This window comes from Oncorhynchus kisutch, linkage group LG15 (assembly GCF_002021735.2).
Source record: "Oncorhynchus kisutch isolate 150728-3 linkage group LG15, Okis_V2, whole genome shotgun sequence".
NCBI classification, from domain to species: Eukaryota; Metazoa; Chordata; class Actinopteri; order Salmoniformes; family Salmonidae; genus Oncorhynchus; species Oncorhynchus kisutch.
In genome coordinates, this window is record NC_034188.2 from 49,799,744 (window position 1) to 49,819,643 (window position 19,900).

Sequence of the window (19,900 nt, forward strand, 5' to 3'; positions counted from 1 at the left end):
CGCATCGCTTTCATCTTTGACATCTAAGGTCAGGGGTAGCTTTGCTTCTTCCAGGTATTTGATGTGGAGGGCCCCTTTCTTTTTCTCCTCTTGTGAGCCGGCATCTCTCGGCTGTCTGTCTGTAACACGTCAGAACTCAGCCAGTGGAGTAAGCTTGAATAGACGACTACTTTGAGAGTGAGACTACACACACAGCTTTGACGTGATGGGGGAAAGTTTTTTTCCCCCCCTGGTTTTGAAGAGTAAGTGCAGTGAAAAGTATCCAGAACTCTCTTCCTGAGCTGTGGGGTGGGGATGTTGGTGCGTTTCAGGTGGAGCGTCCCCCCTCGCCCATGTCCCTGGCGCCCCAGTCCTCCCTGCCCCCCGTGCCCCCCCGCCTTGACCTCCTGCAGCACCGACCACCTAACCCCCCAGGAGCATCCAGCCCAGGGGCCACATCCAAGGCAAGCTCTCTGCTCATCAAACAGCAATAGACAAATGGGAATGTCACAAGTTGAAATGTGTGAGAGAGGGGCCTATTTAGCCACTGTTGAAGGACAGTGGAGGTTGACTAGAAATAAAAAATTATAATAATTCAACCAAAAACCTCACAACTTTCTTTAAAAAAACCAAAGGCTTGACAGCTGTTAATTAATGTGCTTCCATAATAAGTTGACAAATACTCCTGTGAAGTAGGCTACTTCCTCCTTTGAAAACAGATTCAATTGATTGTTCTCGTGGTCTGTAATTGTGCTCTCCTTTCCCGTAGGCGTCCTCCCACCACAAGGACAAGCCTCTCCCCCTGCCCCCAGCCCTGAGGGACCTGCCACCCCCTCCTCCCCCAGACAGACCTCTCTCTGCCGGGCCTGACGGGTGGCTCGGCAGACGGCCCCTACCCTGCACCCCCCTGGGGGAGCCCAAGCTGCCCCCGGCCCCGCCCAACCGCAACCTGGCCGACTGGAACCCCAGGCCAGTTCCCAAGGCCCCCGGACAGCCACCCAGTGTGGGAGACACACGGGGGGTCCGGGAGCTCTCCAACAGACACTCGCTCCCCCTGGCCCTACCCTCAGTGCTAGACGGATGCACCGACGGACAGAGGAACAACAGCTCGCTCAGTCTGGACCATCAGCTGGAGAAGGGAGCCCAGGTCTAATACGATCTTCTGTTAGAGCCGTTGGTTAAATGTGGTTCACAGACATGGATTTAACCCATACCAAGACGGTGTACAATTTGTATGGGGAAATACGACTTTAGCTGTGTGTGACTGTGTGTCTTGTCGGCCTTCTCTTGTTCCTTCCCAGAGTTTTGGAGGCACGGCGTCTGGCAGTCAGGCGTATGACAACCCCAAAGTGAAGCCTTCAGTCTCGGCAAATGCCATCTATGCTCTGTCAACAAGGTACCGTAAAGTGCACACACTCCTCTCTCTGCTGTGTGAATGTGTTGTATGATGTACAGTGGGGAGAACAAGTATTTGATACGCTGCTGATTTTGCAGGTTTTCCTACTTACAAAGCATGTAGAGGTCTGTAACTTTTATCATAGGTACACTTCAACTGTGAGAGACGGAATCTAAAACAAAAATCCAGAAAATCACATTTGTATGATTTTTACATCAGAAAAGCACAACTTATTATTTGGTACAGAAACCTTTGTTTGCAATTACAGAGATCATACGTTTCCTGAGGTTCTTGACCAGGTTTGCACACACTGCAGCTCCTTAGTTGCCCTGGCTGTGTTTCGGGTCGTTGTCATGCTGGAAGACCCAGCCACGACCCATCTTCAATGCTCTTACTGAGGGAAGGAGATTGTTGGCCAAGATCTCGCGATACATGGCCCCATCCATCCTCCCCTCAATACGGTGCAGTCGTCCTGTCCAATTTGCAGAAAAGCATCCCCAAAGAATGATGTTTCCACCTCCATGCTTCACGGTTGGGATGGTGTTCTTGGGGTTGTACTCATCCCTCTTCTTCCACCAAACACAGCTAGTGGAGTTTAGACCAAAAAGCTCTATTTTTGTCTCATCAGACTACATTACATTCTCCCATTCCTCCTCTGGATCATCCAGATGGTCATTGGTAAACTTCAGACGGGACTGGACATGCTCTGGCTTGAGCAGGGGGACATTGCGTGCGCTGCAGGATTTTAATCCATGACGGCGTAGTGTGTTACTAATGGTTTTCTTTGAGACTGTGGTCCCAGCTCTCTTCAGGTCATTGACCAGGTCCTGCCGTGTAGTTCTGGGCTGATCCCTCACCTTCCTCATGATCATTGATGCCCCACGAGGTGAGATCTTGCATGGAGCCCCAGACCGAGGGTGATTGACCGCCATCTTGAACTTCTTCCATTTTCTAATAATTGCGCCAACAGTTGTTGCCTTCTCACCAAGCTGCTTGCCTATTGTCCTGTAGCTCATCCCAGCCTTGTGCAGGTCTTCAATTTTATCCCTGATGTCCTTACACAGCTCTCTGTTCTTGGCCATTGTGGAGAGGTTGGAGTCTGTTTGATTGAGTGTGTGGACATTGGTCTTTTATACAGGTAACGAGTTCAAACAGGTGCAGTTAATACAGGTAATGAGTGGAGAACAGGAGGGCTTCTTAAAGAAAAACTAACAGGTCTGTGAGAGCTGGAATTCTTACTGGTTGGTAGGTGATCAAATAATTATGTCATGCAAATGAATTACTTAAAAATCATACAATGTGATTTTCTGGATTTTTGTTTTAGATTCCGTCTCTCACAGTTGAAGTGTACCTATGATAAAAAATTACACACCTCTACATGCTTTGTAAGTAGGAAAGCCTGCAAAATCGGCAGTGTATCAAATACTTGTTCTCCCCACTGTATAGGGCCAGTGGGATTTTTCCTGACCAAGTGACCCATGAAAAACTCTGTCCTAGGTGTATAGCTCAGAACCCCGAGTTTTCCCTGATCAAGTCCCAAAATCTCCTGGCCCTGGTTATATGAAGTGTCCCCCTCTCTCTCCCTGCGTTGTCAGACCCCACCCAGGTCTGAAGCCAGTGGCTGGGGAGGAGGCCTACGAGAGTGACGAGGAGTCCGACTACATGATCCCCACCTCTCGGCCCGTCCTGGTCCCCATGGCAGAGACCCCAGTCCCCAAACCCCCCCAGCCTACCTCTCTCAACTCATGGTAAGCACCCTCTGCTATAAGTCAGCATATCCTCTCATTGAAAAACACTTCACTGTAAGTTTGTTGATAATGTTGATGATATTGTAGGGGGTACTGTTATGTGTTTTCTTATTCTGACATTTGATTTGCATGTCAATAGTAAAAACACAAGTTTTTAAAAAATATTTAAAAAAATTACTGGCCATATGATGTCATGTCCTATTAGTTTTCCTCCCCTTCCTGTGTTTGGTAGGCCCATGCTGAATGACCTGGATGAAGGACCTCAAATGTATGAAGCCATGTATAACGTCCAGGTCCAGGCTCACCTGGCCAGAGACTCGGGTACTGCCCTACCACAACACTATCTCCGTGCCAAATGGCACCATTTTCACTACGTACAGTGCCTTGTGAAAGTATTCGGCCCCCTTGAACTTTGCGACCTTTTGCCACATTTCAGGCTTCAAACATAAAGATATAAAACTGTATTTTTAGTGAAGAATCAACAACAAGTGGGACACAATCATGAAGTGGAATGACATTTATTGGATATTTCAAACTTTTTTAACAAATCAAAAACTGAAAAATTGGGCGTGCAAAATTATTCAGCCCCCTTAAGTTAATACTTTGTAGCGCCACCTTTTGCTGCGATTACAGCTGTAAGTCGCTTGGGGTATGTCTCTATCAGTTTTGCACATCGAGAGACTGAATTTTTTCCCCATTCCTCCTTGCAAAACAGCTCGAGCTCAGTGAGGTTGGATGGAGAGCATTTGTGAACAGCAGTTGTCAGTTCTTTCCACAGATTCTCGATTGGATTCAGGTCTGGACTTTGACTTGGCCATTCTAACACCTGGATATGTTTATTTTTGAACCATTCCATTGTAGATTTTGCTTTATGTTTTGGATCATTGTCTTGTTGGAAGACAAATCTCCGTCCCAGTCTCAGGTCTTTTGCAGACTCCATCAGGTTTTCTTCCAGAATGGTCCTGTATTTGGCTCCATCCATCTTCCCATCAATTTTAACTATCTTCCCTGTCCCTGCTGAAGAAAAGCAGGCCCAAACCATGATGCTGCCACCACCATGTTTGACAGTGGGGATGTTGTGTTCAGGGTGATGAGCTGTGTTGCTTTTACGCCAAACATAATGTTTTGCATTGTTGCCAAAAAGTTCCATTTTGGTTTCATCTGACCAGAGCACCTTCTTCCACATGTTTGGTGTGTCTCCCAGGTGGCTTGTGGCAAACTTTAAACAACACTTTTTATGGATATCTTTAAGAAATGGCTTTCTTCTTGCCACTCTTCCATAAAGGCCAGATTTGTGCAATATACGACTGATTGTTGTCCTATGGACAGAGTCTCCCACCTCAGCTGTAGATCTCTGCAGTTCATCCAGAGTGATCATGGGCCTCTTGGCTGCATCTCTGATCAGTCTTCTCCTTGTATGAGCTGAAAGTTTAGAGGGATGGCCAGGTCTTGGTAGATACTCCTTCCATTTCAATATTATCGCTTGCACAGTGCTCCTTGGGATGTTTAAAGCTTGGGAAATCTTTTTGTATCCAAATCCGGCTTTAAACTTCTTCACAACAGTATCTCGGACCTGCCTGGTGTGTTCCTTGTTCTTCATGATGCTCTCTGCGCTTTTAACGGACCTCTGAGACTATCACAGTGCAGGTGCATTTATACGGAGACTTGATTACACACAGGTGGATTGTATTTATCATCATTAGTCATTTAGGTCAACATTGGATCATTCAGAGATCCTCACTGAACTTCTGGAGAGAGTTTGCTGCACTGAAAGTAAAGGGGCTGAATAATTTTGCACGCCCAATTTTTCAGTTTTTGATTTGTTAAAAAAGTTTGAAATATCCAATAAATGTCGTTCCACTTCATGATTTTGTCCCACTTGTTGTTGATTCTTCACAAAAAAATACAGTTTTATATCTTTATGTTTGAAGCCTGAAATGTGGCAAAAGGTTGCAAAGTTCAAGGGGGCCGAATACTTTCGCAAGGCACTGTAGTTCACTATTAACCAGTACTTTATGGCCACTCTGTTCGAAACCCCATCTACTTCTGCTTATTATAAACACACATGCAGTATACCCCATCTTTACCTAGTTCTGCACTCCAGCTCTATTCTCATTTTAGCCCACTGATCTATCCCGCTGTATTCTATTCTATCCCGCTGTATTCTATTCTATCCCGCTGTATTCTATTCTATCCCGCTGTATTCTATTCTATCCCACTGTATTCTATTCTATCCCACTGTATTCTATTCTATCCCGCTGTATTCTATCCTGCTGTATTCTATTCTATCCACGCTGTATTCTATTCTATCCCCACTGTATTCTATTCTATCCCGCTGTATTCTATCCCGCTGTATTCTATCACTGCTGTATTCTATTCTATCCCCGCTGTATTCTATTCTATCCCCGCTGTATTCTATTCTATCACCGCTGTATTCTATTCTATCCCCGCTGTATTCTATTCTATCATGCTATATTCTATTCTATCCCCACTGTATTCTATTCTATCCCACTGTATTCTATTCAAAGAGATTCAAATGCCATTGTTTCATTTCACCCTTCTGACCCCACTGTGAATCTCTCCGTTCCTCAGATTATTCTGAGCTGCCCCCCTTGGCCAGTACCAATTGTCCCATCTGGGAGATCCCCTGCCCGGTGCGGGAGCCCCCTGAGGAGGTAGAGGAGGAAAACGGCTACGACATCCCCAAACCAGCGTTGCCCATGGCCCCGGCCCGGCGCACCCTGTCCGAGCTGGGGGCCACTTCCAGCGCCGCCTTCAACCGTCTCTCCATGGACAGCGAGCCCGGAGCATCCGCCTGTAAGCGTTCGCTTCAGAGCCACCTGTTTCAGACCCCTATAGTTAATTTGTAGGGCGGGGAGTTTTTTCCTGATCTGACCAGGGAACACTGGGCACTAGGTAGTTTGTTTGATAGAGACCATGTACGACAAAACGGTGCACCAGATTTGAGTTAAATAAATAGCTAATTCTGTTACTAGAGCCCAGAGTTTTTCCAGACCAGTCGTGTTGAGGAGACACTCCTGGCCCTATGCGTCTCGAACGGTTACACAACCCTGTTTATTTAACAAGGTTTTCTCTAGTGTTGTATTCCTATATTTATACATATTATCTCAGAGCACCCTTATGGCGTCTTCAAGGCTTCCGATTGCGAATCGAGATTTGGGCAGGAGTACAGGATTGTGAATGTGGATGCTGCTTGTCGTTCTGTGGTTTGTGATGTGAATGCTGTTCTATTCTCCTCCCTGTCCTTCTAGCCTTCTCAGATTCCAGCGACGCCCCAGAGCGGCCGCCCAAGCCCCTCCCCCGCCGCATCAACTCCGAGCACCGGCCCATACCTCCTGGATTAGGCGGTGGTGGTGGTGGTGGCGGAGGAGGAGGAGGGGGGGGAGGAGGAGTAGCCAACCCTCAGATCACCAGTGAGATCGAGCATCTCATGAGGCAAGGCTACACCTACCAGGACATCCAGAAAGCCCTGATGATTGCACAGAACAATATGGAGATGGCCAAGAATATCCTGCGCGAGTTTGTCTCCATTCCCTCCACGGCTCACATTCTTACATAGTACCTCCTCTGCTCCAGCCCTGCCCAGCTCAGCCCAAAGTCCATCGCCTGCAGTACTAGCGCTTCAGTGCTAACTGGAGCCCCTGCAGTCTCCTGTCCGGCGCCTTCTCAAAACTAGCTCATTCCGAGCCCTGCGCTTCACGCGCCTTTTCAAGAGTGACCGGACGCCTTTTGTAATGTGCTGCAGGGCCACTCTCCAGATCCCATGGAGTGAAGTGATGATGATGATGATCGTGGCTCAAAAACACATGTGTGTCTATCTAAGAATTTAATATATAACTAAATATATATTAAATGTGTGTAATGTATACATATATATTTCCAATGAGTTCCGCTTCAAAGGTCTGTTTTTATTTCACGTCTTTCATGTTTAAGGATAGGATAAAGATGGTGGTTCTTTGGGAGAGAGCATCCTTCTGTCGTCCCCAGCCCTCACTTTGAAGAGAGCGGCGGTCTTCGTTTAGCATTCAGAAGCAGGCGTTTCCTAGACTCACAGCAGAACATTTGGCAACATGTCAAATATGGCCTTTATCAATGCTTCGGTACTTCTTTGGGGGGAAAAGAATGTGTGTGTGTGTGTGTGTGTGTGTGTGTGTGTGTGTGTGTGTGTGTGTGTGTGTGTGTGTGTGTGTGTGTGTGTGTGTGTCGGTCCAATGACCTGGCTAGTAGGGTTGGGACGTGATGGCTGACCTAACTCACTGGTTGACCATTTGACTTAAAACCCCGGTGAAAAGCAAAGCTGTGTTTGACTGTGTTGTTGTCTATGTGCATCATTTTCTACGGTGGGTAGCATTGTTTCCTACATCGAACCACCCCTGATCATCTCGTCCAGTGATTCTGATGCCCAGACTGGGAAGCCTGTGTTTTAGTTTTTTCAGCAAGACGTTTTTTTTTAGAGGCAAGTCCTGGCTCTGCTGTCAGAGCCAATCAATCGAAGCCACCTGGGAGGTCCCGGTTGGCCCATGTCCCAATCCCTCTTCTGTGCAAAATGAATGTGGAATTAATATATTGCTCAAGACGTTTTCATTCTTCTTCCTCCTCAAATGTAGTGCCCTCAAGCAAGAGTCTGAATGGGAGAGGCAAAGTGTACGGAAATGTAATGGTGAGAGAAAAAGGATTGATGGATTCTAATAAAGGCCCAGTACCGGGTCAAGATTCTATGATACATTGACAACAGCTTAGACATGAGGAGAGCTTCGTCTGCGATGTGCACCGAAGCTGTTCAGCGTTGTGAGAAAAATGTGTCATCGATTACTTTAATAATATATTATTATTATGATCATTGTTGTTATTATTAATTCAGAAGTGCTTTACTGCTGCTACTATTGTTAGTGCTATACAATTAAGCCTTAAATGTACATTTTGTGAATATTGTTTAACCGCTCTTTTTTTTTTTTAAGTGACAGTATCTCATATTGTATTCTTTATTTGGTGATGTAGCACACACTTGAACATGCAAGCAGCTTGGGGTTGTGCAATTCAAGCCGACTTCAATTGTTTTCCCATTTTTAGGAAAGTGTTGGACTGGATAGCCTTTAGAGGAACTATGATGACATCGTAAATGGCACTGTCCCGCAGATTGACCTAAGTGGTAGCATCAGCAAAACAAACAATGTGATTGATGAAGAGTAACGGTGTCGTAACTCGTTTAAGAAATCTGTATTGTAGATGCCTCCACTTTTTAATCTAGATTATAGTTGTGCGAGCTTTGTCATTTAAGGATTTGACTTAATTGCACAGCTGCAACTAAGCCCTGTAGCTTAGTGAACAAGAACATCTTGAGACGCACACCCAAAACATTGATGAGTTGCAGCCCCACAAAAAAAGAAAATGGGATGGGGGGGGGGGGGGGGGTTGCACATTCTATATGACTCTTGTTTATTTCCGTAAACCTTTTCGGTCACACAGTGACGGGGTTCTAAAGAGTGTTTGCCTTTCTTTTTCCTAAAGAGGTATTACAACCAGTGTTTGGGTCAACGCAACAGCAGGGTTTGTGGACCAGTTGGGAGTGTGGGAATTTTTCTCTCTGGTTTCCCCGAATTTGTTAAAACACTCCTCTGTTGAACGAGGACTGACACATCTTTCCTCTGTAACTGGGGTTGAAATGTTACTGAAACCTTCCCAGAATTCCCAGAAATCCCAGTTGGAGGATAAGATAGCCTCCCTGCTCATTACCTCCTGATTCCAGGGAAAATGTTTGCAATCCTAATCTGTTACTCAGAAATACCGTTTTGTACCCTAACCAGACAAGAGACTTCACATGGACTGTTCAGACTCGTCTTGACTCTCTAATGAGTTGGCAACGAATTGTTAAACTAACCAATGCACTCATTGAATTACAGCAGGTGCACCTCGTTCCTGTCTGTCTACGTGGTAGGTCTTCGTTCACTTTTGAGTTTTCCTGTGTTTTCAGATTCAGTAGGGCCTTCAGAGTTTGAACGCAATCCACTCTATTTTTAGGGAGCCCATACCGATGAATATCCACACGTATTGAATTTACGAAAGTAGCCTATTACTAAATTGTCATTAAAACTTGCATATCATTTTGTGCTGACTTCTATTACATTGTTGGTTCAAAGGTTTAAAAAAAGAATGAAATGGCACTGGCTCACATTCCTAGATTATTCTCTCCGGGACCGGTACTAATTGAGGTACGTTGGCCCCTAAAAGGTGGAGAAGCTCTGTTAATGGGATTGCCACCATGGGCTGTAGAATCATCGTATAGGCTAGCTTCTCAACTGTATCTCACGGTCTCCAGACTGGAAGAGGTTTGTGGCGTCTTTTTTTTTTCTTCTGTTCCTAGTTGCCTTGGGGGAAACGGTGAAGTCACGGTTGAATGCACCACCTTCAATAGGGATTGTCAGGTTTCAGAATGGAATCACGTATCCTTTAATCTTGATGACTGTACTGATTCTTGTCTATGTATGAACATGTATATATGTATGTATGTATGTACATGACTTATTCCACATTTTGTTGTTACAGCCTGAATTCAAAATGGATTACATGTATTTCTTGTTCTCACCGATCTACACACAATACTAAAAATGTTTTCAAATGTATTGAAAATGAAATGCAGAAATATCTCATTTCCATAAGAAGTCACACCCCTGAGTCAATACATGTTAGAATCGCCTTTGGCAGTGATTACAGCTGTGAGTCTTTCTGGGGAAGTCTAAGAGCTTTGCATTCCTGGATTGTACAGTATTTCTTTTTTCGTTTTTATTCTTCAAGCTCTATTAAGTTGATCATTGCTAGACAACCATTTTCAAGTCTTGCCATATATTTTCATGCAGATGTAAGTTGAAACTGTAACTCAGCCACTTGGGAACATTCACTGTCTTCTTGGTAAGCAGCTCCAGGTGTAGATTTGGCCTTGTGTTTTAGGTTATTGTCCTGCTGAAAAGTGAATGAATCTCCTGGTGTTTGGCAGAAAGCAAACTAAACCAGGTTTTCCTCTAGGATTCTGCCTGTGCTTAGCTCCGTTATGTTTATATTTTTTATCCTGAAAAACTCCCCAGTCCTTAACGATTACAAGCATACCCATAACACTGCTTAGCTTGAAAATATGGAGAATATTGTACTCAGTCATGTGTTGTACTGGATTTGCCCCAAATATAACACTTTGTTTTCAGGACAAAAAAATATTAATTTATGTGGTTTTACTTTAGTGCCTTGTTGCAAACAGGAGGCATATTTTGGAATATTTTTATTCTGCACAGGCTTCCTTTTCACTCTGTCAATGAGTTAGTATTGTGGAGTAACTACAATGTTGTTGATCTATCCTCAGTTTCTCCTATCACAGCCATTAAACTCTCAAACTGTTTTAAAGTCACCATTGGCCTCATGTTGAAATCACTGAGCGGGTTCCTTCCTCTCCGTCAACTGAGTTAGGAAGGACACCTGTATCTTTGTAATGACTGGGTGTATGGATACACCATCCAAAATGTCATTTATAACTTCATGCTCAAAGGGAAGTTCAATGTCAGCATTTATTTTTACCCATCTACCAATAGGTGCAATTATTTGCAAAGCATTGGAAAACTTTGGTCTTTGTGGTTGACTCTGTCTTTGAAATGCACTGCTCAACTTGGGGACCTTGCAGATAATTGTATGTCTGGGGTACAGAGATGAGGTAGTCATTCAAAGATCATGTTAAACACTTATTGCACACAGAATGAGTCAATGCAATTTGTGACTTGTTAAGCACATTTTTTTAACTCCTTTTTGCCATAACAAAAGGGTTGAATACTTATTGACTCTTTTCATTTTTTTTTGGAATTTGTGAAAATGTAGAAATGTTTTCCACTTTGACATTATGGGATATTGTGTGTGTAGGCCAGCGACAATCTACATTAACTTCAGGCTGTAACACAACAACAAAATGTGGATAAAGTCAAAGGGTGTGAACTTCCTGAAGGCACTCATAAGTGTATATTGACTTTTTCTGCATACTATACCAATTTTTGCTACGGTACTGTCACTTTTAAAAATGAGTTGTATACGTACTGATTTAAAATAATGTGCGGAAATTGCTGTTTTTATTTTATTTAGCATTCCTGTATATGTCAGAATTCTATTTTGTATTTTTCCCCCAACAGTTTTTGTTTACTTTTGTGAATAATTCTGTGAGCAGTGCCATATGTTTAGAAGTGTCGGTAATGTCCTACTGATGGCTAAGAATATGGCGTTGTCCGACGAGAGAACATGGTTTCAACCCTTTGGTCTCAGTTAGTCCAGTGTTCTTCTTACAGTACCTATGTTCCCTCTCTGCCTATTGGATGGCGTCCCCACATTACACACCAAACTCCTTTTTACAATTGGAATTGTTCCACTTTTTACCAGAAGAGGGCGCTGTCTGTCCACGTTGCCATGTTTCTCTTCAACAGTCAAGGCGTTTAACTTTTTGATGTTTTTTAATGCTCATATCACTTTGGAAGTATGCACAGTGCTGTACTGTTTATTAAATGAATAGTAAGACGTCTTGTCCCGGTCTCTGTTTAACAGTACTTATGCGTTGCTCAAGGACTGTGTTCAGCTCACTACTCTGGTTCACACCTGTGCCGAAGCAAAATATTGTCTTCATCCATCTAGTTTTTAAAAACCCATGTTTTATACATAACATGTTATTGGCTGCTGATTGTGCCCCAGGCTTGGGCTTTTGGAAGACACTTGTCCAATCCCAAATCAAGCCCTTGACCCTATGTGCCTTTTTAGAAGTAATATGGTAATTGCTCCTGAGACCTCCGTAAGTGCATAGGGGCTATGGGTGGATTTGGGATTGGACAAGTGTCCGCCTCTCTCTCGCTGCCTTACTGCTTCAGGACCACCAGTACCGTCAGTACCACCACGTCCACTTTGGTTTAAAACATGTCTGTAAGTCGATGCATGTAGATGGTCCGATAACGGGGGCCTTTCAGGGTCCATTGTTCTTTGTTACGCATTTTCCATTATAAACGTATTTATTAATTTAATGCTTTGCTGCTCCTCCAAAAACTTCATGAAACCGTTTTCTGGAATTAGAAGCATTTTTCATGTCTTGAAAAATATATATTTACATTGCTATGCTGCATTTATTTTGTCCATAATCATTTATCCTGTTGATTTATTTCTGCTATTTATCCATTACCATAGACATCCATTAATTTGATGCAGTCCTGTCTTGTCACTTGAATCACAAAGAAAAGACAAAAGAAAGCCCAACTAGGGTTATGTCCTGATTCTCCACCCTTCTCCCGAGTCCAGAGACATGCAGTCGTGGATTTAACAGTGGTGGAAGCTACCTCAAACGCTTACACTCAATGCATTTTAAATCCATGATGGGTAGTGTGCACATGCACGCTTTTTGGGAGAAGGGTGGAGAATCGGAACCTTGGATTTTAGTTTCTACAGTGAACCTGAACTTGATTCAATGATCCACATTGGGGTGCGCTTGTCCTCCATTGCATCTCCCAGTGAGAAGTGGATGCTCTGCCAGTCCAACGTCCTGTCCAACTACAACGATCCTCCCTGCAGTGATCACTAGGGGACGATCAAGGTCTGACTTGCTTACTTGTCGTTTGTGCCTTTTATCTGAATCTCTTGGTAAGAATTGTTAGCCCCATTTTTAGTGTTCTTAAAAGGCTAAGATCCCTTTATGAACACAGACCCAGTACAACCAACTCCTGTTCCCCCCTCATCTTGGTATCAATTAAAAATGGGATAATTATCTAAATCTATTTCTTTTAGTACTCTTTGGGAAGCAGCGTGGGAAACATGGGAGAGGACCAAAACACTGCCTCAGTGACTGTAGTACAGTCTACATTCCTGTCTTCACAAGCCAAAAGCAGTGATTATATTTGGAGTATATATATATTATACAGTATTCTTTCTGTCAATGGATGACTAGGCCTGTCAAAGAAAAACGGGCTGTGGAAGGTCGTCAAGATGATGCACAATCTTTTCGGGCTTAAAGAAACAAGTTTTTCATTGAACAAGTCATTTTTATTTGGCATTTACTTCATAAAAAATAAATTACAAACAAAAGGAATCCATTCACCTGCCCTGAAGTTAATCTGTCTTTGCAACTCATAGATATTACACACACAAAAAAAACTTTTTTTTTCTTCAAATAATCAAAATTATCACTGATAGTTCTTGTCCAAAATATTAACACAATCTTTAGGGGAGATACTGAAGGGTGTAAATAAAAAAGAACCAAACATACATTTTACTTCAAACTATCAAAGATTGATGATTGTCTTACTTTTCTCCTGACTGGACCGTAACATATGATTGAGAGAACCATGAGTAAAAATAAATTAAACTGGTGGCCCTAATGATTGATGCAGGCTTAAGTTTGGCACTCACTTAAGCATGCCAGCTTTTAACCTGTGGTGTAATGAGAGGACATTCTGGGGTTTGTGTTTTAATATGGCCATGAGCGAGCTCTTCGGATCTTACTTAGTGATTAAGAAAGCTCAAACTAAGGAGTGTAATTGTTATCAAGTCATTCTCTCCTGTAGAAATTGTGGTAGAAATGAAGTCTTCCCCCTATCCCCACATTAAAGAGCCATTTTATCTTCACTTTCATGAGAAACGAAGCTGACATTTCACTCGCAAACACTCCTTCACCCAACTTAAACCAGAGATTCACAGACAAAACATGACGACAAATCATAACAAACAAAACAAAATCAGTGCACTGGACAAATATTCACAAATAACGATAAAACAAGTGTGAAAGAAAGTCAGCTGTACTGCTCGCTGTGATTTTGTAGAATAAGAAGCTGAATGTATATAAGGCAGACAGAACTGGAAACATATCAGCGTGATTCTTAACTCTTATTTACAAGGAGAACAAGAACTATGGAAGAAGGGGAAAAAAAGAGTACAAGAACTATGGAAGAATGAAAAAGTAACCAATGATGCTTTGGCTTCATCGGAGCTCTGCTATTGGCTATTGTAGTACAAAATAACCCAATCTGGAACTGATAGGAATGGGGACCCCTTATCCATGCATATTTCACCACATATCCTTCCTCCCATGAAGAAATCACTGATTTGACCTGATTGGATAGGCCTTCACCTACAAAAGTCGTGTCAGCTCAATGAGGGAAAGAAGAAAGGATGCATTCCAACATATTCAAACAGGGCCCATCTCTCAAAAGATAAGACCTTACAGACAAGGCCTTACATGTTCATTCACAAAGGGAAAACACATCTAAGATTAGTTTCAGTGGTAAGTAAAAGTTACAACAACAACAACAACATACAAATACAAAGACTAAACTGAAACATGACCCATACTGGAGTCCATTTTGAGAACATAGCTCTAAAGGTTGGATGTTGGTTTACATGGGTAGATGAAGCAGGCTGTATACATGTAGACATGGTTGGTAAGACCGTCATTATGCACCCATGGTTTCAGTGTACAGACTTTAGCAAAGTAGGAAGTGAATGCAGCCAATCACACGCAGAACAACAGCAGGTGGACCTCTAGAGTAAAGCTAGCTCTGGTCCAGGGCGTTAGTTCACGTTGCTCCACTATGCTGCAGAAGGAACGCGCACTAACGCCCTGGACCAGAGCTAGCGCGAAGCCTACACAGACGTCCCTCCATCAAAAAGCAACAAACCCAAAACAACTCCTAGCCATGTCTTTTTAAAAGGTTTGTCTCAGGTTATTTTAAATAAAGAAATTCATACAGAATATATTACACTTCATGAAAAAGCAGTTCCGGGCTGCTCTTCAGTGATTGGTTGCCCGAGTTGGCATTTGGATTAAGGAAAATATATAACAAACAGTCCCTCTTATTTCATGCTCTAACTGGATTCTATGGGTACAAAGAATAACCACATTCATTAAAATTGCTAGGCTGATCCCAGATCTATATGTGCTTAGGCCAGCATCTCTGTCATGTTCTTCGTTATGCATATGAAAAACAGGATAAAGTATGAAATAGCATGACTTGAGAGAACATAGCCACGTCCTTTGTTAGCCACTGCCATGCTAAAGAACTACGAATCTGGGATCAGGTTAGAGAACTGCAGCACATATCAGATGAGTTCTCCTGGAAGTTGTAGGCTACGAGGCATCAAAGGATCCATCCCACCCTGAGCGAGTGAACTGGCCTGGGAGCAGCTGCAGCAGTCGCCCCCTCACACACCAACGCTCACTTCTGCACGTACATGTACTTATCACCCTTTACTCCAGAGGACAAACACACACAGACACACACACAGAAGCGAAACCATATGTAAATGTGCTCATAGATTGTATCATAGGACAGCTGGTAAGGAACATTCAACACCAACACAACATTGCATTGTATTAACCACTGAAGTTCAGATACAAAAAAATACAATTATAACTATAATTTTGATGAGTAGTACAATTTACAAGGATGGTAAAAAAAATAGCCAGTGTCCATAGTTACCTGGTCACTAGGAGGTTTCTTGTCTCCGTTGACACTTAAAAGCACGGCCTCCTCTGTGTTGTCACTCTTCATCTCCACCACTATGCCGCCCTTATTCGGTTTGGTACTAGAAGGACAGCTCGTAATCACCAGCATGACCAATATATTGCCTTTTTCATACTACTACGAGCTGGCCTGTTTATGCCTCCACCATAGTTGCGATACTAAAAAGGACTAGAAACTATCCCAGCCAGCACAGTACGGTTCGGGTTAGCACGATAGTGTGAAAAGGGTATCTGATAGCAACTATAATGACACATCAGGTAAAATCATGGACAAAAAAAACAATGAGCTATTGTAGAGGTATCGTCTGAGGCATATTCAACCAATTAAGCGCTCTGATATTAAAAACTTTCCCAAAATGCACAGCTCTTCCAGCAATCCTGGTTGGATGATTCCTGGAAAACCTGGGAATTTTGAGAATGCTTCTGGAATTTTGCAAACCTTAAAATACATTTAAAAAAAAAATGGAAAACACACTTACAGATCCTGCTTGCCCGAACGCCCACATGGGAGCTTGCCCTTCTTGTACAGGAAGTACAGCACACTGCCAAGGATAGCCAGCAGGAGAATACAGATGATGATGACAGCTATGATCACACCGCTGCCCTCTGGTGGACAAAGAAGAAGAGGCGGAACCACGGGTCATTTCCTGTCCGGTAATTGCTTTATGATAACTTCGTCCTCTTAAGGAGTTTCTGATGATGATGATGATGATGGTGTGTGTGTGCTTGTGCATGTGCGTGGGGGTCGCTTGCATCATTCAGAGACAACAGCATGTACAGGTGGTGGTGGTGATGAACAGGTGTACAGTCTCTGAACCAGGTTGTTCATCATGGAAGAAGTTCTTCATTGAGGACTAAAGATCAGCCAGAAGGAACACTTTCCAGAGTTGGGCTGCTTGGTTTCTTTTTCAAAGAATACCAACCAGAACTACAGTATGACTACAGCATGACACAGGGAGAGAGAGAGAGTGAAGGAAGGTAAAGAGGCGGATGGGTGCACTTGGGGATGGACCTCCCCTGGAGGAAGGATGCAGATGTAGATGGATGGATCCATTACCATCAAGGGAGAGAATGGGTGATACCACTCCATTCTCTCGGGAGGGGGATTGTACTCAAAATGCTCAATGTGCAAATTTAACTTTTCAGCCTGGTTTAACTTAGTTTTTTCTGATTATGTTTCCAATGATTCATGAAGCATCATACAGAGAAAATATACAAATGATAACATTGTAACTAACAATGTATGATGATAAAAAATGTTTTAAGAAATCTAGATTTCATAATTTTCCACTTTATCATTTATAAGTATCTCTCCACATAGATAAAGTTGTGAAATACGGTACATTTTCATGCAGTATTACAAAGTCACAAACCGGGAGATCCTATTAAATTATGAATTATTCCATATGTCACAGGTGTTGCCTCCTGAGTAGTGAGTACAAAGCCTGCCCCTGCATAGAGAACGAGGGTCCTGTGTTGAGAAAGCGAGAGCTGTGTGGGGGGTTGTGGAGGGTGATGGTGGTGGTGGTGGTGGTGGTGGTGGTGGTGGTGGTGGTTGGGGGGGGGGGTTCAGTCTAGGCAGTGTGAGCTGGGTGGAGCGAGGGGTGGGCAGGGCAGCCTTCTAAGCGCATTAGGTGGGTGGCAGCATCGACAAGAAGTCACAAACCTTTCTTGACTCTCTTTGGAGGAGTTACTGGCGTTACTGTTGTTACTGTCACTGGAGCTACCACTGTTACTGGAACTAATGGAGTTGTTACTGGACAAACCACATGGACACAGTTGTCACGATAATACACCAGCTCTATGGCAACACAACACTGTTAACGACTGTGCAACAACCGCCTTGTCTACTTAGCATGGCCCTAATCACTTAGCTCCGTGTTACAAACACAGATAGGCAGGAGACATGAACCAGGAAAGGCTCTGCAGTCTGCACTCCCCCCCCCCCCCCAAAATGTCCTAATCGTTTCCAGGAGCGGCAGCGCTGGCTACTTAATCCAATTTTGTCTGCAAATGAAACAACAAACAGGATTTTCCCTCAGAGGGACGTAGGCAAAGATTTCCTGGCATGACGTGAGCGGTCCGCTTGAGGAAATGGGAGTCAGGAGACTGTGTTGAGGGCACTTTTACCATCAGCGCACGGCTACAGTTTCAGCCTCGATCCTGATCTGTGTGCAAACAAGACAGCTATAGGCTATATTTATGCAATAGGGCGATACGCAGCCATTTAGTGAACATAGTCCGAAATAAGATGACAGCGTAGTAAGAGTTCTATGGCTGGTTTCCTGGACCCAGATTGAGCCTAATTCTGGACTAAAAAGCATGCTCAATGACAGCCCATTTTTAGTCCAGTTCAGGACAAGGCTTAATCTATCCGTGTCTGTGAAGCCGGGGCATGAATATTTAATTTAATCGAACATCTAATTGTGACAGTTATCAAAGAACAGATCAGGATATGTTTGTATTATATGACGGAGCAACATATGGAAGATAAACAGCTCTCGCACAGCAATTAGTCAATAAAAGGTTTCTTAACCATGACCGTCCTCATCAGTAGAAACCTTAGTGCACACATAAAGACCATTTATGGGTTTTAATTCAGATTTGGGTCATTTCTAAAAGCACCTGTCGCGTTTTTATTTTTCTTCTCTTTAAAAAAAATTCGTCCTGACTAACATAGAAAGCTAAACTAGACCGTAAACCGTTCGAACACAAGATTGGGGGAAATATGATTGAGCACAGGGTGCACGCGCTTGATTGATAAATGAAGGTGCTTGTTTCAACACCATGGTCTCACAATCTCACAATGCTTGGGAAATGTTAAACACCCCGTTGATGTAATACAGTGATCTTCAAGGAATGTGCAGCATGACCGCAATAAAGACTACGTGGAACTCAACCAATGCCACAGCAGTGATATGACAGTGAGTGTTATCTACTAAAAGAGTGGCACACTTACCTGTAGTACTGGGAGCTGACGAGGTCGTTGGGACAACTGAAAACAGGCAAAGGGGAGAATGTCACTCTACTGTTAGCACACTGAGTTTGAGGGAAACTAAGAGAAGCTTTACTAAAGATGATTTGAAGCTCAGGTTCAAGTTTTCTCTTATGTTGCCATGAATTAAATCCTTCGGACGTTAGTATATTCTGCCTGTTGATTTTCTCTTAAAACAGTCAGACCGGACATGTTGACATAAAATATACACGATATGACAAATAAGAAAGTGGACAGACAGAACTTACTGGCTTTGAGGCTGAAGGAGATGGAGACTGTGCCATGGTCGTTGGAGGCGTTGCAGTAAGCCGTGACGTCAGAGGTCACCTTGATGCTCACCACACTGAGAACCTCGTCCTCTGTCTCTCTTTGGGACAACTTCAGGATCTGGCACAAACGGCGAAATAAAGTACAGATAAGACCAGAAACCCGAACAGCGGGTGTGTCCCAAATGTCATCCTATGGGCCCCGGGTCAAAAGTAGTGCACTACAATGGGAAAAGACGGCCATTTGGGACGAACAATAAAAATTATTGACAAATGTAGAGATGTCAGTTAAGAAAGGAATGTTGAACGTGAGTTGCTTTGTCGATTAACATTGTTACAGGAAATGACCCAGGAAGCCAGGATTGGGAACAGATCTGTGCATAAATAGATCAAAAGCTAGTCAAACAATGTCTGTATGAGCTGACCCAGAGAAGACCTCTTTTCCTGCTGGTCTGTCTGTCTGTCTGTCTACCTGTGATTTGTCAGAGGAGCTCCATGTGATAACAGGGGTTGGGTATCCTCTAGCGTGGCAGCTCAGCTTCTGGGACTTCTCTGGGCTCACCTCCTGGACTGGGTCTGCTGACTTCTTGATCTCTGGGCGTCCTGCATGGGAGAGGAGGAGGGTTAGTTGTGTGTGTGTGTATATGTGTGTGTGTGTGTTTGTGTGTGTTTGTGGGCTCACCCTCTACGAAGACACGTAAAGAGCCACTGGTCTCCAGTCCTTCCAGTGAAGACACCTTCACCACACACACGTACGTCCCCGCCATGTCAAACACAGCGTCCTTCAGGGTCAGTGTGTGGCCCTCTGCAACTTTTTTTCCTTTCTAGACACACACACACACACACACGTCTAAATAAATCAAATGTCACATGCGCAATGAAATAATTACTTACAAGCCCTTAACCAGCAATTCAGCTCAAGAAATAAACTGAAGTAAATAATCATAAAAAGTAACACAATAAAATAACAAAAACGAG

The 19,900-nt window shown here is 43.5% G+C and overlaps 2 protein-coding genes across 6 annotated transcripts in view; one reads left to right on the forward strand and one right to left on the reverse strand.

Moving 5' to 3' along the window:
• cbl (Cbl proto-oncogene, E3 ubiquitin protein ligase) overlaps window positions 1-11,304 on the forward strand; it is a 64,591-nt gene extending 53,287 nt beyond the window's left edge. The window contains exons 10-16 of the mRNA XM_020502724.2: window positions 312-443; window positions 749-1,126; window positions 1,281-1,375; window positions 2,971-3,123; window positions 3,356-3,444; window positions 5,716-5,940; window positions 6,396-11,304. Coding sequence (XP_020358313.1) covers window positions 312-443; window positions 749-1,126; window positions 1,281-1,375; window positions 2,971-3,123; window positions 3,356-3,444; window positions 5,716-5,940; window positions 6,396-6,703 — 1,380 coding nt within the window. The 3' untranslated portion in view covers window positions 6,704-11,304. The remainder of the gene's footprint in view (window positions 1-311; window positions 444-748; window positions 1,127-1,280; window positions 1,376-2,970; window positions 3,124-3,355; window positions 3,445-5,715; window positions 5,941-6,395) is intronic.
• Window positions 11,305-13,163: 1,859 nt separating this feature from the next.
• Window positions 13,164-19,900, reverse strand: part of LOC109905384 (cell surface glycoprotein MUC18) — a 44,114-nt gene continuing 37,377 nt past the window's right edge. For 2 of the 5 annotated variants that reach the window (XM_020502726.2, XM_020502725.2), the window contains exons 11-18: window positions 19,605-19,746; window positions 19,395-19,525; window positions 18,905-19,043; window positions 18,621-18,656; window positions 17,328-17,417; window positions 16,141-16,267; window positions 15,618-15,723; window positions 13,164-15,383 (exon numbers count right to left, since the gene is read on the reverse strand). In XM_020502726.2, coding sequence (XP_020358315.2) covers window positions 15,354-15,383; window positions 15,618-15,723; window positions 16,141-16,267; window positions 17,328-17,417; window positions 18,621-18,656; window positions 18,905-19,043; window positions 19,395-19,525; window positions 19,605-19,746 — 801 coding nt within the window. In that variant the 3' untranslated portion in view covers window positions 13,164-15,353. Of the gene's footprint in view, window positions 15,389-15,617; window positions 15,724-16,140; window positions 16,268-17,327; window positions 17,418-18,620; window positions 18,657-18,904; window positions 19,044-19,394; window positions 19,526-19,604; window positions 19,747-19,900 lie in introns of all 5 variants that reach the window. The other 3 variants (XM_020502727.2, XM_031790435.1, XM_020502729.2) reach the window with 3 other exon arrangements.